We start from the raw sequence: 17,512 nt of genomic DNA on the forward strand, positions 1-17,512 counted from the left end.
GCAGCAATTACCAAATACTGGGGGATTGCATAATTGTACCTGTAAATTTACTTATCTGTTTATTTATTTTTCATTTGTGTATTCCTTTTTAACTCTTGTATTTCTTCATTCATTTTGTTATTTATGTATTTATCGATAAATAAGTTTGGGGTTTTTTTGGTCCAGCATACTGCATTAAAAATGTCCAACCACATTATAAAAAAAAAAATTCAATTGCAGAAATAAATCTCACGAAAGTGCCTCCTTAAACAAATATTTCTTATTACAGGCACCTTAAACTTCAAACTACTGCATTATATTTCTCCTCCACTAGATGGAGATACTGTACTTTTTTCTAATACATTTATTTAATACCTTTAATTGGTTTGCAAATGTATATTAACGCACTGTAAAACACAAATAATACTGCTTTTTAAATACAGATTAAACAAGCCCCCTGACCCACGACTAAAGCTTTAAAATTATCCCACTGAATTGCAGTTTTAGTTGTGATTGTACTGTCCTGGTTCAGTCCTGCATGTCCTCATGCATCTTATGAAATGCTGTCCTCTACTGGACACATTTCTCACGGCATCCAGTATGCAATATTTTAATATTTGCGAGGCTTAGTGTGCAAATATTTGTGTTGTTGAAAGACTAAATAAACAAAAATCACCTGCAAAAAAAGGTTCTTCGGGATATTAAAAGAGTGTATACGTTTTGTTAAATCACTTATTATTTATATTCATTTTGCATATTAACTAAAAATTCTTTGTATATTTGTCAATAATTTGTGCATGCTGATTCTACTTTCAATAAAATGAATTAGAAACGCAAAAAAAAATCAATAAACATTAAGAACTAAACAAAAATAAACAATGATTGCTTAATAATAATACTTTTGAGATAACAACTTAATGTACTAGTATGTGAAGAATGCTGCACTATAAGATAACACTATACATAATATACTAAAACATATGTCACGTGACAAATTGAGTTACAAGAAAATCACCTGAAATTTAGCAACAAAAGAAAAGGGAAAAAAAGTTTGTATTAACTGAAAATATTAATAATAATAATAATAATAATAATAATAATAACAATAACAAGAAGAAGAAGAAGAAGAAGAAGAAGAATTGTTATTATAATTTATAATTTTATTTAGGCAGGCTACACATGGTTTACCTGAAATATTCTATATTGTAGATGGAAAAAAGAGATAGGAAACCGTAAAATTAAAAAAAAACTAAATTAAAAAAAAACCTTTTACTAAATTGATTTGAAACTTATTGACATATTAGAGGTCTTTAAGAATCTTTATCTAATCACAAGTCGTTCTTTTTTTGTTTGTTTTTTACTGGAGGAGGAGAAATGTGCACGACATCATTAATAATATAAAATGACTGATGATTACAAGCTATCCTTAAGTGTGTGCACGTGAGTTACTATCCAGGTTTTCTGTGAAAAATATGCCGCGCGCCCCCGTAAACTCTGCGCGTGCTAAATTCCTTGCGGTGACTGTTGAACTTTTCCCCCCCGCTGCTGCTGCTGCTGCTGCTGCTATCAGACAGAAACCTGCTGTCATTCTGCTGTTTACCGCTGAATTTGGACACTTTGGACAATGTGCTGCTCCGGTGAAAGCTGACACACCGAGGGTGAGTCCTGTCAAGTCTAAATGAAACTTTAATTAACCTGAAAACCGTTTTAAAATCGTTAAATAGTAACAAAACGAGACGTCTTGAAGGTTCTGGTTGGTCTCGGGTTATGAAACGGTTAATTTCTCTCTGTAAACGTTATCAAAACCTCACTTACACCGCTACAGCTGATACATCGATTAATAACAAGTAAAAAAACTATTAAAATATATATATAAATGCATTAGTATTATCAATAAATCATCAAAAATATCTAGTCTTGAACATTATGTTTTTGTGTGTAATAGTTGTGTGGTGGTAACCAGTGCGCAAGCGCAATGTGAAGCTACGTCAGAGACCTCGTGCACTGAATTCAGTGCGCGTTCCCGCTTGTTTACCTGTTCATGTTTTGGTTTTTTGGCCTACTTTATTTATTGTGCACACCTTTATTTTATAGAAATGTAAACAGATAAATAAAGAAAAATAAATATATAATTAAGTTTAAAAAATGTAATAACAACACTTATAACGCCAGAGTTTGTGTTATATGCACCATATTATAATCATTTGATAACATAATAGCTTTGTTTGTTCCAAACGTTAAATTAAAATGCGCTCTGATGTTGAAATTTATTTAGTGCGAGGAAGTTGGTTCTATTTCTGATTATTTTTTAATATTAGTTTATTTAAAGAAATACAGTTGATGACAAAAAGAGCATCATTGAAAGGATGAAAAAAATCAATGTTGCTGTAAATAAATAAATAAAAAATCTATTGAGCATATAATATATTGTAAATAATTAAGTTTTTGTTTGTTTTTTTCTCCTCAAAAATAGTGGCATCATGACAAAACCCTTGCATTTAAAGGGTTAAAATTTAGGTATAATATTAAAGCAAGCCTTAAGGATGCAATATCTAATTACATAACACTTGTGGTCCTTCTCTGAATAATAATAGTAATAATAAACTTTATTTGCATGGCACATTTCATACAAGAAATGCAGCCCAAGAAAGAAATTAGATGCACCAAATGCACGATGACATAAGACATAAAAATAAGTAATAAGTAAATAAAATAAGATCAGAACAGACTACATAGAATGCATCTTCACATGGATAAAACTCATTCATTTGATAAAATTAGTAAAAGATGAAATAAAAATTGAATGCACAGAATGCACAACACTGACATTATTGATAAATAAAAAGCCTAAAAATATTGTATAAAATGCACAAAATTAAAAAATACAGCATCTTAAAGATGTTCAGCGAGTGCAAAGCAGAGTGCAGAGTTAAACAATAACTCTGTACTCTACCTCCATAAAAGCAAGTGAAAGTTAATTAAGGGTCTCTCTGCTTTGTAGCTGATCCATGAACACTCTCGCCACCTCTCACCTACATCTCGCTCTCAAGTGAAGGCCGACTAGTTAAGCAGCCTCGTTACACTCAGCACAGCCAGGCGATCTATTGGCCTGTGGGAAGTTAATCATTACAGCTATTGACAGCCGTGGAGAGGATCTGACACTCGCTCTGCTTTGACTTTATTCTCACAGATAAATCTCTCTGAGACATGACCAACCCGAAGCCCAAAGCAGAGAGGCAGAGCGATGGAGCCGAGGGCCCCGACGGGGGCTGGGGCTGGGTGCTGGTCGGCGCCATGTTCGTGAGCACGAGCCTGGTGTTCGGCCTGATGCGCTCCCTGGGGATCTTCTTTGTGGAGTTCGTGCAGTACTTTGAGGAGAGCGCTCAGGCCATCTCCTGGATCTCGTCCACGGGCCTGGCAGCTCAGCAGTTCTTCAGTGAGTCCCTGTGTGTGTTTGTTATGATGGTCAAAAATTATATTTGAATCATTGTTTAATCTGTTGGCATGACACTGAGAAAAACAGCTTGATAAATGATTTAAACGATTAATCAATTAGGGCCATTTATGCTGATTGACTGGACATCGTCAGGGTTAACCTTTTGAAACTGGAGCTGATTTCTTTTAAAAGTTTGGGAAGAAGGTAATGAGAAACTTCACAAGAAACGGTCATAAAATTAGCAAAATATCAGTGAAAAGTCACAAGAAAATTACCTGAATAAGAAAAAAATAAATAAATAAAATAAAAGCCAAACAAAACAATAAAATGACCATGAAAAAAACTACCAAAAATAGAAATAATATATGTATTTCTTTTGTATTTTATTCTATTTTTTCTGCTACATAATTTAAAACATTAAATTATATAATTTACAATTATAGTTTTGTTCCCTAATTTTTGGACCATTTTGTAATGAAAACAAATTTTTTGGTAAAAAATTTCTTGCAACTTGCTGGACATTTTTCGTCAAGTTGCACATTGCATTTTTGCCCCCATGTTTTCAAAACAAATAAACCAATTTTCTGAGGTTTCAGAGGTTTAAATGCATGGAAAAGGCTTTATAATGCAGCACAAGAAAATTTTGGTCAATCCAGGTGATAAAGGGTTAAGCCCATGCGTCGTTTCTCTTATTAAATCTAAAGTAATCACACAGGTAACTACGTTTTGAGCCATTTTATGTGGTTTGTAAAGCTGGAACTCATTAACTCTTTAACAAGCACCAGTGGGTCACTCATTACAAAACTGACGCTGCTCAGCCGATCGTTGATCACGGGACACGCTGAAATTGTTGTGACAAATGAAAATGCGTGTGTGTGTTTTGCAGGTCCGCTGGGTGCAGCGCTGTGTAATGCATACGATACACGGGTGGTGGTGATGACGGGGGGCTGTCTGGCTGGACTCGGACTCATCCTCGCCTCGCAGGCCACCTGTCTTGTTCACCTCTACCTCACCATGGGCGTTATCTCAGGTACACAACAATGCTGTCGTTCTTGCTCCTCAGGGACAAAGAAAAAAGCAGCTCATCCGTAGTTAACTGTTCGGCTGGTTAATCACGTGTGTATGCTGTCCTCCAGGTTTGGGCTGGGGGCTGGTCTTCACGCCCATGGTGGCTACAGTCATGGCTAACTTCACTCGCCGGCGTGCACTTGCGTTAGGACTGGGGTTCTCCAGCATTGGTCTCTCCTCTTTCGCATTCAACCCGCTTTTCCAGTTTCTGGTGGAGATGTACGCGTGGCGAGGGGCCCTCCTGATTCTGGGGGGCCTCAGCCTCAACATTGTGCCCTGCGGAGCTCTCATCCGCCCAAAAAGACGCCCTAAAGAACCAGCAAAGGTGAGACAAACTCTTCATCTGTTGAACCAGCTTATACACGCACAGCAGATTCTGCATTTCTGGCACAATACGTTGTTCTTACTTGAAGGGCAGCTGCTGCAGAGAATTTAAGAGAATGGATGGTGCAGGATTACGGAAAATCCACACGCATGACAACTATGCAGACTTGCTTCAGTGTGAAATATTCGTATTGCTGTGTTGCATTTTCAGCAAAAAATAAATCGTGCATGTGTCCAAAAACAAAAACCAACAGACAGATAAAAGTCTCAGGAGCAAACTTCAACTACACAAACTCATCTCAACCCAAATCTTACCAGCTGTTGTGTCTAACCACGTTCAATGAGCAACATATAGCATCAGAAAGCTGCTCAAACCATTAAATGTCCTTTATGTGGTTGTTGAGGTAGTTGTTGCAGTGTTTGTCGTACATCTCAACAAAGGATTTCACTTGTCAAACATATTTCTGCAGGCAAAATTCTGTGACGCCTTTCGCAAGTTTTTCAACCTTTGAAACAGGATTTCTTTCAAAACATGGGACAAAAGGCCATCAGTGACTTGGCATTAAATGTCCCACAAAATGCAAAAGAAATTATTAAAATCTGATAAGAAAATCACTTAAAACTAAAAAAAAAGAGTTTCTTTTGGAAAAAAGACTTGGAAAAATAAAGAAAACTATATATATAATTATATATTTTAATTAGATTATAAAATAATATTATAAAATGTTTATATTTATGATGATTATTTATTGTGATTTTTAATGTTATCATTAAATATTTTTTTCAGGTCATTTTCTGTTTTTGCAACTTTTTGCAAATTTCTCACTAATTTTTATGTCATGTCTTGTTGCCTTCTTTCCATGTTTTTGAAATAAATCGGGTCACTTTGTTCAGGTTTCAAAGTTTTAACAGGACCTATGAAAGAGATGCTTTTTATCATAAAAAACTGGGATGTCAAGTGAGGATGAAGCTCAGTATTTTATTTTCTTTCCCTCCAGGTGGATTCAAAGAGCAGGTCATCGTGCACTGCAGTGCTGCAGCGAGTGTCCTCCTACCTGGAGCTGCCGCTGCTCTTCGAGAGGCCGTACATCACCTACACGCTGGCCGTCACTCTTCTTAACGTCGGCTACTTTGTGCCATATTTCCACCTGGTGGCCCACAGTCGCCAAGCCGGCTTCTCAGAGTACCAAGCCGCTTTTGTCATGTCAGCCGCCGGCGCTACAGACATTTTGGGGCGCGTGGCGTCGGGCTGGTTCTCAGACCTGGGTCACTTCCGGCCGATTCATCTACTGACCACGTGGACGACGCTGGCGGGAGTGTTCATCATGCTGCTGCCTGTGAGCTCGCTGTCCGGCTCGTACGCCGCTCTGATGGTGATCAGCCTCCTCTACGGCTTCTGCTCGGGGGCGCTGACGTCTCTGGTGTTTGCGGTGGTGCCCATGATAGTGGGCGTGGAGCGCATGATGGGGGCCCTCGGCCTGCTGCAGCTGATCGAGAGCGGCGCGGGGCTGCTGGGGACGCCTCTGTCAGGTGAGTTACGTAGGTCATAATGCAGGTCATGTCACCATGTTCCATGTCATCTGCTGCGACCTCATCAAGTCATAAATACAAGTTAGCACACTAAAGCTGGAAGAAGTCAAACATTAATTAAGTAATCAGGGTCAGACAGGTCTCTTTCTTCCTCTCAGGGTTTGAACAGTCATAAACAGGTGGAAAAGTAAAGTTTGCAAATAGCAAAGTTTTGGAAAACTAAATATACCTTTAAAGTTTTGGAAAAGTCTTGATATTTTGTTTCTCAAACCTGTATGATAAAACATTATGTTTTTAAGAACCACTGGAAATTTGAAAATCCAATGGTAATTACTGGTTTTAAGCTTCTGGCTGTGATAAAAAAATTTTTGTTTTTTTGTTATTTGCCTTTTTTTTCTTTAAAAATTGCCAAAAACTTAAAGAGAGAAAAAACTGCCAACATTTTTCTGCAAAATTAAAAAAAAATACCCTCAAAGGCATGTTTTCGTTAAGGACAAGCAGTAAAAAAATACGAAATATAGCCAAATAATGAACAATAAAAAGGATCTTACAGAAACTGTCAGTGGCAAAACAAGCACTTTAATTTAAAGTGACGGTATATAATTAAAAAAAAGCGTTGTTCCCATTTGTCACTTAAATGCAAAAACATGAGAAAAAAGGAGCTTGGCTGAAACTTTGACAAAAACCATGTCTGAGGAGAAAGAGGAGAGCACTCACATATTCACAGATGTTTTCACAGCAGAGGTGTTGACTTTGTCACAGCAAGCAAAGCACAAGTGACACCAGTAACACTCACGACGGCTCGGCTGCAGCAGCAATTAGTGTCATTAGTTGCACTTGTGTGTGACAAGTGAAAACTCAGTTACACTCAAGTTTCCATCCACATTTTCCCCCTCTGTTTCTGTGGAAAAAAACTCCAGTATCTCACCAGAAGTTATTTTCAAAAATGTAGCCGCATCAAATAAGTGTCACAGTGTTATGACCTTTTTCTGTTGAATAATTCAGCACAACACAGATTACTTTAAAGCAAAGCAGCAATCATGCGATCAGTGTTTTTTCTTTATGTGCATGAGAGAAGCAAGCATGCATTTCATTTGGGTTCTTCAGTCTTATTAGGTTTAGGTTTTATCATCCCTCCTCCGCAGCCATTGTTTGCCACTATTTATACTTTTTTTAAAATTCCCCAGTATATGATCAATGTGTTTTTTGCATTTTATTTTGTTTTCGCTTGCTGCCTTGTTTTTATCTGTTGCTTTTCTGAAAAGCCATTTGTAACTTTTAAGAAAGAAAAAGTTAAGAAAAATGCTATATAAGTTTATCATCATCATCATCATCATCATCATTATTATTATTATTATTATTATTATCTGCCATTGTACACTACTTTTTATACTTTTTTATTTTAAATGAAGTTTTTAAAATTTTAAAATTATTTTTATTAGATTATATTATACATTGATTATATTTTATATTATTTATATTTTTATATTATCATTATAATAATGATAATTATTATAATGATGGTGATAATATTAAAATTATTATTATTATTGTTATTATGCAACTACTTTTTCTCTGATTACCTCACACTTAATTAAGGGATTTTAAAAAATATATTTTCTCCCGTCTCCATGTCTCAAGGGTTGCTGAAGGACGTCACAGGCAACTACGTGGCCTCCTTCATGGTAGCGGGCAGTTTCCTCGTCCTCGGTACGTTGACCATGTCCACTCTGCCTCACTACTTCTCCTGCAAAGACCCGCCGCCTCCTCAAAAACGCTGCCTCAAAGACAAAGAAAAGAGTTTGAATTTAGAGTTGGAACTGATGAACAGCTCAACTTCTGCCATGAGTCACAGAGGAGTTAATGATATGACAGCTGAAGTGATCAATAATCCACAACACTGTGTAAGTTAAGGATTCAGGAGCCTTGTTGAGGCTCTTCGGATCAGTTAAAATAAGGACGGCGCCTCCGTGAAGACGTCGTCGGTTAATACGCTGCTCCACGTGAATGTGTTTATTATACCTCAGATGTTCAGACCCAAAGAAGCTCAAAACATAACTGTGAAAGCTCAAACTGCGTGAAGGGGCCACTGAGTTCCTCTGTTACACATCCTGACCTCAGGTTAAAATTCAGACCAGCACCTTCTGCCTTAACGGAAACACTCTGCATTTAAATATTTTAATATGCAACGTACAGGTGTGTGGTTGCACAGCACGATAATGTGAGACGTGAAGGAAAACGTGAACGTTTTTTTGCTTCTATTATTATTATTAGATGTCATTATTTTTTGCATACTTGACTGAGAAACTTAGTAGCAAAAACCTTTTATTTTCTTTATTGTTCATGCAAATGTAAAATGTGAATCTGATTCTGTTGGTGTAAGATTTTGCATAGACACGATCAATCGGCAGCTTATGTGTTTTTCAGCCTAAATCCTATTTTCCTGTGTTTTTATGTCTAATTACTAATGGGAACAACAATTTTTAAAACTGCTGCAACCGGCAGCGTTGAAACAGGCTGAAATTAAACCACTTGGGATGTGTTTTCCTGTTAATTACTAATAACGTCCTCTAAAAATGCTTGTTTTTGCCACTGACAGGCTCAGATTGTTGACATAGGTTACTTACCAATATAACTAAAAATCAATAAAATATACACGTCACCTGTTGTCAAATTGACGTTGTCATGACATTGAATTTTGGTCACTTGACAATGTTGGCATGCAAGTATTGTCTACATACATCCACTATGACCTTTTTGTCAAAAAAGTAGATCCTTTTTGTTTGACCACAAACAGCCCAGAAGCCACCAGACTCCATTTAAATAAACAGTCATTTTATCTTCATAAAACACACTTTATTCAAAGTCGACAGAAACAAAATAAAACTAACTTGAGCCGGCTTGGTTTGTTTTTCCACTTTTACAACAATCATTAACTCTGATTTGGTTGAATTAAACCCAAAATGCGCTAAATTAGTTGCAAAATATGCACTGCTTTATACACACTAAAATTACTGTTTTTTTAGATTGAGTCTGGTGGGTTTGGCGATGTTGATTTGTTTCTGGTTAAACAAAGTGGATCTACTCTTTAAAACAAAAAAGTCTGTCTCTGTCAGGATCCTTTCCATAATGTTGTCAGACACATAAAATAATCTGAGCCTGTCAGCGACAAAAACAAGCACTTTTTATAAAGGAAATTGATGGTTCTTAATTGCCCCATGTGACTACGCTGCACCCGCTAAATACTGGACCAGTTTCAAATATTGTTCCCATTAGACACAAAAACATCAGAAAACAGCGTCCAGGTTGGAAAATACTTAAGTTACTCTTTAATCTCCACTATCCTTATTTTAACTATAATATTTTAATGAGGCACAAATGTCACAGCATAGACGGACAATCAACGTTCATTCACTTTTATATTGGCTCTGTCCTGCTGCGTGTGCACCGCGTGTTTGCACAGCGTGTGTGCACCGCGTGTTTGCACCGTGTGTGTGTGCACCGCGTGTTTGCATAGCGTGTGTGCACCGTGTGTGTGTGCACCGCGTGTGTGTGCACCGCGTGTTTGCACCACGTGTGTGTGCACCGCGTGTGTTTGCACTGCCATCTCCAAACACTTCAGTACATAATACAGCTACACATGTGAACATTATTTGTGTAGAAGTAATTGTTTACTCAGTAAACGATGAGCCAGAGCCTCAGGTAATGAAACAGGGCTCGCCATAAGTCCTTTAACATTTCTGCAAACATTGTGCCTTTTGGTGTATTTCAAAAAAATCAAAATAACAAATTATTGTTGGTCTTAATTGTGTAGTATGTGTGTGCAGATTTATGAATGTAAAAGGAAAATTCTTAATGATCAGCACATTTCTGATTTATTACGAGCACATTAATGTCTTTGAAAGAGCGGCAGACTTCAGCACTGTTTCTAGCAGCTCTGCTTCAGCCTCAAGACTTTCACTTTATCAACCACTGCAGCATCAAATACAAGACTGTGATTTTTCAAGTGCAATTTCTGATAAAACAATCAGTGCTTGCAGGAGCATTTTCCGTAAACCATAAACTGTCTTTGTAAATCACAGGTGTTTGGCTCTGACGACATCTGAATGAACGGCAGGTCTGCAGCTCACTGTGATTTATAACTATATACACCGAACAAAAGCATAAATGCTTCTGTTTTTGCTCTCACTTGTCCTAAGATGAAATAAAAGATAATTTTCTATGAACACAAAAGGCTTATCTCAAATATTGCAGGATGTACTGCCAAAATCTCAGAAATGACGTTGGCAGTGGCCTCGTTTGGCATGAGTGCCCGAAGCTTCAGCCCCGAATATTTTCTGCATTAAACATGGATAAAGTCAGGATGTCAAGGCCATTGTCCTTATAGTAAAGATGCAAATACTACTACCAGCACATTTTTGTTATATAACTAAAATATAACTAAACATGATTTTTATTCAATAAAATTACTGCTCAAATGTAAAGACTGCAACCTGACACTGTTAATGGTTAAATGTGATTTTTATCCCATTTTTTGTATTCACTGTTGATTAAAGGCGCTGTATTCTGTTTTAAATTTGCTTCATTTTCAGTAGTTTGTGCCTCTTGGGAAGTGCTTGTAAGCAACTTTGTATTGATAAACTGCACAAAATGATGGCGCCCCCTGCTGGGGATGCCACTCACAACAGTAAAATAATGTGGGAGATCTTAAATTTTGTCTTGTTAATATACAACTTGTTTTTCATTGTGAATTCATGACCTCAATCTTGAAAAAAAAAATTTTTTTCTTGTAAATTTACATCTTTAATCTCAGGGTTTTTTTGCGTAAATAATGTAGAATTGTTTTTCTTGATCATCTAGACATTAAATCATTTTTACACACACTTAAAATTGGGTTTTGTATCGCGGTTTATTTGATCATGATGCAAATCTCAAGTACCTCACACAGTTTAACACGTGTGTAAAAAATGTCCCAAATGTAAAAATCTGTATACATTTCCACGACATAAAATTTTACTCTTTGCAACAATTGTTTCCAACACTTTTTTTTAAATGTAAAAATTCAATAGAAATGGCAGAGGAAAATAAAAAAACTGCCTGTTTATTAAAAAAAACAGATTTACTGCATTTAATTAAGAAATCTTGGCAGAGTGATGGTGTTACCCTCTGCTCCACATAAAGACACCTCCTGCTGGGCTCATAAAGCGGCTCCAGTGTTCCCACTTGGATGCGATTGTTCTGCTCTGACGTGTTCGCACAAAGAATTCACTGTGTGCAGCGTTCATCCCCTCTGAAGTCAACACCAGCTGAGCTATGACTGAACATGTGGCAGGTAGCCAGAGAAAATGTGTAAGTCGGACATGTTTTTGTGTGTACGTGTGTGAGAGTGTGCACGGCTGCAGGGTGAAATGTGGCGTTGTACAGCGGGGGGGGAGAGGAGGCAACGGCTGGTTAAGTTTTGGGGTCTGCACTGCGGCGTTTGAGCTTCTCGGGGTTGTTTGAGGCCATGTGCGAGAAGTCTCTGAAGATGTCGTGGTAGGTTTCATCACCTGGAAGAAACACCGGAGAAGACATGAGTTTAACCTGCTTTGTGATGTTTTCTTTAAAGAGTATGACAAGCTGGTAACCATTTTTAAACTAAGGGAATTAGTTTGATTTCTTTCAAAAAATGGGGAGAAGGTGACAAGACATTCACAACAAAATTAGCATTTTTCTTTTTTAATTTTACAAAAAAATTACCTGAAACTAAGTGATAAAATAGTCAAAAACAAACAAAAAATGCCAATAGTGCTAAAACTTGCCTAAATGAATAAATAAATAAATAAATAAAGTTTAAAAAATTACCTCAAAAAAGTTTTTTTTTTAAAATTATTCTACATGTCTCTTTCTGTATATATTAGCAATTTTTCCAGAAAATTTCTCTTCACCTTTTGCTAATATCTTGCAAGTTGCAGGATATTTCATGCTTTTTTCCCCCCATTGTTGTTTTTAAAGAAACCAAAACAATTTTCTCAGGTTTCAAAAGATTTAAATGCTTGTAAACGGTGTTTGAATGCAGCAAAAAAAAATAAAAGTTTCCATAAGTTGTCAGTCACTTAGTAAATTAAAATGAGTCTGTCAGTGGCAAAAACAAGCACTTTTACATAAACTGACACTGCAAACATGTCCCGAGGGGTTATATCGCAGCATGTTTCTCTCTGAATATTGGACCAATTTCAAAAATTGTTGTCCCCATTAGTCACTTAAACCCCACAAACATGGAAAAATAGTCTCTGGGTTGGAAAATACTTCAAGTTCAATAACCCATTTTCAAATCAATGCCATCTCTTGTGGGTTTAAATTGTTCTTCTAATAAGTCGCAGCTGTGCTCGAATCCAAAACATCTTTAATCAAAAGCTGCATCATCTTTTTGCTGAGGACACATTGTAATAAACTGTTTCCTGAACACATTTTTAGACTTGTAGCCCTGAAGCGAGAAGCATGCAAGTGAACAAATAAACACACAGTAAGGCATGCACATGCACTTTACCTCTCAGTCTGCAGCAGGTGGCACACTGCACAAGCAGTTGAGACCAGCCGGGCATCTCAGCAGGGCGGAAGGCAACACACACATGAGTGCACACGACACGACAGGACACACGGTGATAAAGCACAGCACGTCAAATACTGACCAGCAGTCGTTTTCAGGCAGACAAAAGCGTCACGTTTCCATTCCTTCATGAGTGATTGAATTTCACAAGAAACGTAACAAAAAAGCCTCCCGAGGACAATCATGAAGGAGTGGACTTTGCAGCTTGAAAAGGAGCCAAATGACAAAAAATGCAAACAAAACCCCACTGTTAAGCTCACGAGCTGCAGCACGGAGCTCCTGAAATCCTGATAAATACCAACTATTCACAGAATAGCCAGATAAAATCGTCCTTGAGAACCAAAACCCGACATTGAACGTAGCTTACATAAGCGGACTGGAAAAAGTCCAATGCACATGTTCACAATACAATCTGATAACGCCACAAAACTGTACACGAAAAGATCCCAAATATACAATAGCTATATATAATAGGCTATATATACATTTTCTGATATACAACACCCACATGCAGCTCGTTATTGATCAGGTATTCAGAGATTTTGTGGGTTTCAAAGTGCAGGATTATGTGCGTTTGTAATTCAAAGTGCAATCTGGACTCCTGTTACTCTCAAAACGTCCCTTCTTTGTTTCACAAGACATTTCCTGTCTTCACCGATACAATAAATACAGTATATCAGGGTTTGTGCAGTCATGAAAAAACTGGAAAAGTCACAGAATTTACAAATAGCAATTTCCAGGCTTGGAAAACTTTTGGAAAACTAAATATACTCTCAAGGTTTTGGGAAAGTAATGGGATTTTGTTTCACAAACCTGTATATGTATGTTCATGATTTCAATAAATTCTGGTTTTACAGTTTCTGGCTGTAATAAAGTGGTCTGATTTGCCTTTTTTTCTAGTGAACTTGCCTAAACTTCTGAGGAAAAAAATAGCTAAGTTAAAAAAACAAAAACAAAAAAAACACATGCCTTTTTTTAAAAAGTCACCAAAAAAACAAAACAAACATTTGTTTACCCAAAAACATCACCAATTTTTTTTAAAAAAGCCAAATATTTTTAGTGAAAAAAGTCATTAAAAATGAATAAATTGCCATAATGTGAATAAATAAAATTGCCAACATTTTTTCTTTAAAAACTCCCAAAAAATTTAGAAGGAAAAAAGCCAATATTTTTTTTACTTCAAAGAAAGAAAGAAAAAATCTGCAATTACTTAAATCTAACAAAGGGGGGAAAAATAAAGGAAAAAAAGGCCAAAATTAGGATGCTTTCCAAAAATTGGTGGAAAAAATATACAAAATGCAGCCATTTAAAGTTGCATGCCCCTCCCCTAAAGACAGAATAAAAAACACTAAGTACTTAAAAATTATTTGACATACCTCCCCCTTCTTGCACCACCCCCTCCCCTCCCATAAATAATGAACAGTCCCTAAATTATATTTAAATATTCAGTTCTAATCCTGCTGTGACGTTTTTTTAATAACATATATTTAAAAATCTATTATATCGTAATGACAAAGAACATGTGGTCTTTAGAATTTGCCAAAAAGTCATGGAAATCAGAGAAAATGTGTCTGAACCCTGTACACTGTCGTACCCTGTGCTCTGGCTCTTTCTGGCTTTACGAGGATTTTATGCTTTCTCAGGGAGAGCATTTTTCCTTTTATTATAACCGTTGAAGTGATGACGCATGTTTCCTTGAACAATGTGAAAAGCTGGGATCATTTCTCTGCAGATGCTGCAGATAAACACCACATGACACTGCAAAAACAGTGATTTCTGACGCTGAACTATTTCACAAAAACACGTCTGTTTCCATTTAGCTTAAAACCAAAATGAACTCGCTCCAGTCTCGCTGCCTCGCTCCGTGCTGGGCCCCGCTAATCGTTCTGCCCCCAGAGCCCAGCCACTGATGTGGTTCTTTATAGCCTGGAGGCTCTTCCTGGTGTGGGCCCGCCCCTCCCGTCACCCCCAATAAACCCCCGGACCCCTGCCCCCCCTTGTGACCTGATTGGCCAAACGCTCCGTCCATCTCCCGCATCTCCTTGTTCATTTTGGCGATCCGCAACCTAAAAGAGGAGAAGTTGAGTGAGAAAAGTTGTTTTTTTTATTATTTTCATCGTCACACGTGAGGTTTTTCTTTCAAATACTCACAAAGTGACGATGTCGGCGTTAGCAGCGTCCACAGCAATAGTGATGGGGTCTTTCTGGTTCTTGTCTTTGGCGTTGTAGTCCGCTCCTCGCTTCAAGAAGAGACAAACCAACCTGGAGGAGCAGAGACACACGTCAAGAGTGTGAGTGTGTGTGTGCACGGCACCTGAGCGGTCATCAAAATAAAGCTTGTTTATCAAAAAAAAGTGCAAGTGGAGGATCCCCAGACTCCCTGACGGGGGTCCTAGCTAAGCCCCAAATGTCCTAAAATCCTACAAACTTCCTACAATCACAGAAATGTCCCCAAATCGAAGAAACGTCCTAAAATCCGAGTAACGCCCTAAAATACTAGAAACATCCTAAACGTCCAAAAATGCAAGAAAAGTCCTTAAACATCCAAAAATCCTAGATATGCCCCAAAATCGGAGAAACATATGAAATCTGAGAAACGTCCCAAAATCCTAAAAATGTCCTAAAGTCCTAAAAATGTCCTTGAGTCCTAAAAATGTCCTAAAGTCCTAGAAATGTCCTAAAATTATGCGAGAAACTAAGGTTTAGGGAGTTTCCCGTCTTCTTTTTCACCTCTGTGTGTCTGTTTTGCATCCACTCAAACTTCTTGTGCAACATTTAAAACTAAGAATCCGACAAAGATTTGTTTTGTTGTGTGACTCTGAAAACTGCGTCTCAAAGATTATTCATCTTGGATTAATTTGCATAATTTACAAGCTTTTTTCAAGTGAAGAGGAAATGCAACCAGAGACTTTCAGTTCTCAGTTTTGATCCTGAATTTAAGTTTCTGCTGTTGATTAGTTTCTTGGAACTAATCTTTTATCTTTTAAGAGTCCAGACTATAAACCGGGGACACTCAACTCACTTTGTTTTGGGGACACTTTTGTAAAATGTCAGGAGGCCAGCGGCCAGTCAGCAGCCTAATACATGTGTCTAGGATTTTAGGACATTTTTCAAAATTTTAGGACACTGCCACAATTTTAGGACAATTTGAGGATTTTTGAACATTTCTAGGTTTTTTGACATTTCTGAGTTTGACATTTCTGGGATTTTAGGAAGTTTCTCTGATTTAAGGATATTTCTAGGATTTTAGGGACATTTTAAAGATTTTAATTTCAGGACATTTCAGGAATTTTAGGACAATTTGAGGATTTTTGAATATTTCTAAGAATTTTGGACATTTCTCAGTTTTTGGGACATTTTGGGGATTTAAGGATGTTTCTCTGACTTTAGGGACATTTTTAAGATTTTAGGATGTTTCTAGGATTTTAGGACATTTCTAGGATTTTAAGACATTTCTCAGTTTTTAAGACATTGTTAGAATTTTAGGACATTTTGGAGATTTTTGGACATTTCTAGGATTTTAGGATTCTCAGTTTTTAGGCCATTTCTCAGATTTTAAGATGTGTCTGATATTATGATGTTTCTTAGACTTTAGGCCATTTCTTGGATTTTAGAACATTTCTAGGATTTTAGGATGATACAAGAATTTTAGGACATTAGGGACTTGGCTTGGAAATCTTTTGTGGGTGCAAGGGATCCTCCACCGGCGCTTTTTATTTGTTGTTTTTTAAAAATAAGCTCTATTTTGACGCTGTTTTATGCACTCTGGCACCTTATATATACTGAAAGTACCAAAACCACTCCGTAAGTGAATCACTATATTTTTATTGTGAATTAAGAAATGGTAAAGGGGCCACCTGGCAGCCTATAAGGGGCCAGATTTGGCCTGCGAGCTATAAGTTGAGTATCACTACACTATAAAAGTAATGCACACAGTCACTGTGAGGTCACCTGCTCTGCGTCGGCTGACAAATAGAGCTGAATTATGTTCTTGAATGAACTGCAAAAATAAAACCTCAAAACTTCTCCGTCTCGGGCCACATGTCGGGACTCTCTGATAAGCAGCACAGGTAGTAAAACAATGTTATCTGCACTTTCTCCCTCTCAGTTTGCCGAATACACGACGAGTTCAAGTTCTTTGAAGCTGCACTGAGCGTCTGCGCCGCTCTGAGATGAAACATCGCTCCCCATGAATCACGTCAGCCGCACAAAAGATAAAAAACATCCTAAAGTCGAGCTGCTAAAAGTCTGTTTTCCATTTTGTTTCAATTCATCGCTTCCTTTGTGCTGCACACAATGCAGGAATGTCATCTGGGCGAACGCTGAATCTATTAGCGCCGTTAATGGTTCTGGGCGCTGCGCCTAAAGTCTTACATTGATTTTCTTTGAGTGTGTGTACGTAAAGTAATCTGTTTTCTTTTCTCCACTTCTGCCTCAGACAAAAGCCTGTGTCAGTGTCTGCTGTTGTTTCTGCATTTGTTTGTGTATTTTTGTTGTTTATTTTCTTGTTTGGATGATGTAAATCTGCCCTTTTCCTGAAACACCCACTTTTTTTTCTTTTTTTATAAAAATTTGTTTCTATTTTT

The 17,512-nt window shown here is 37.2% G+C and overlaps 2 protein-coding genes and 1 long non-coding RNA gene across 5 annotated transcripts in view; 1 reads left to right on the top strand and 2 right to left on the bottom strand.

Moving 5' to 3' along the window:
* The first annotated feature begins 3,186 nt into the window (after positions 1-3,186).
* slc16a13 (solute carrier family 16 member 13) lies at positions 3,187-11,227 on the top strand. The gene is made up of 5 exons (XM_042512382.2): positions 3,187-3,415; positions 4,302-4,445; positions 4,552-4,808; positions 5,806-6,337; positions 7,979-11,227. The coding sequence occupies exons 1-5, from the start codon at positions 3,187-3,189 to the stop codon at positions 8,248-8,250; spliced, it is 1,434 nt and encodes a 477-aa protein (XP_042368316.1). The 3' UTR covers positions 8,251-11,227.
* LOC148185731 (uncharacterized) lies at positions 3,290-7,968 on the bottom strand. Of its 3 annotated transcripts, none has more exons than XR_015775782.1 (3): positions 7,055-7,867; positions 5,863-6,397; positions 3,290-3,423 (listed from the first exon to the last, which is right to left on the bottom strand). It is a non-coding gene; the product is annotated as an uncharacterized LOC148185731 (long non-coding RNA). The 3 variants fall into 3 exon arrangements; XR_015775781.1 differs by lacking the exon at positions 3,290-3,423 and adding an exon at positions 4,653-4,791 and having other exon boundaries at positions 7,055-7,871; XR_015775780.1 differs by lacking the exon at positions 3,290-3,423 and having other exon boundaries at positions 5,767-6,397; positions 7,055-7,968.
* acap1 (ArfGAP with coiled-coil, ankyrin repeat and PH domains 1) overlaps positions 11,228-17,512 on the bottom strand; it is a 30,416-nt gene continuing 24,131 nt past the window's right edge. Inside the window, exons 21-23 of the mRNA XM_088073960.1 lie at positions 15,078-15,188; positions 14,931-14,992; positions 11,228-11,886 (exon numbers count right to left, since the gene is read on the bottom strand). Coding sequence (XP_087930086.1) covers positions 11,789-11,886; positions 14,931-14,992; positions 15,078-15,188 — 271 coding nt within the window. The 3' untranslated portion in view covers positions 11,228-11,788. The remainder of the gene's footprint in view (positions 11,887-14,930; positions 14,993-15,077; positions 15,189-17,512) is intronic.

This window comes from Plectropomus leopardus, chromosome 23 (genome assembly GCF_026936395.1).
Source record: "Plectropomus leopardus strain MGB_pleo_1.0 chromosome 23, ASM2693639v1, whole genome shotgun sequence".
Classification (NCBI taxonomy): domain Eukaryota; kingdom Metazoa; phylum Chordata; class Actinopteri; order Perciformes; family Serranidae; genus Plectropomus; species Plectropomus leopardus.

What these genes read in the sequence shown, in the direction of transcription:
- slc16a13 (XM_042512382.2), top strand. Translation starts at nt 3,187, where the DNA reads ATGACCAACCCGAAGCCCAAAGCAGAGAGGCAGAGCGATGGAGCCGAG. An exon ending in GCCCTAAAGAACCAGCAAAG is followed by an intron (nt 4,809 to 5,805) that starts GTGAGACAAACT and finishes CTTTCCCTCCAG; the next exon opens with GTGGATTCAAAGAGCAGGTC. An exon ending in GCTGGGGACGCCTCTGTCAG is followed by an intron (nt 6,338 to 7,978) that starts GTGAGTTACGTA and finishes CCATGTCTCAAG; the next exon opens with GGTTGCTGAAGGACGTCACA.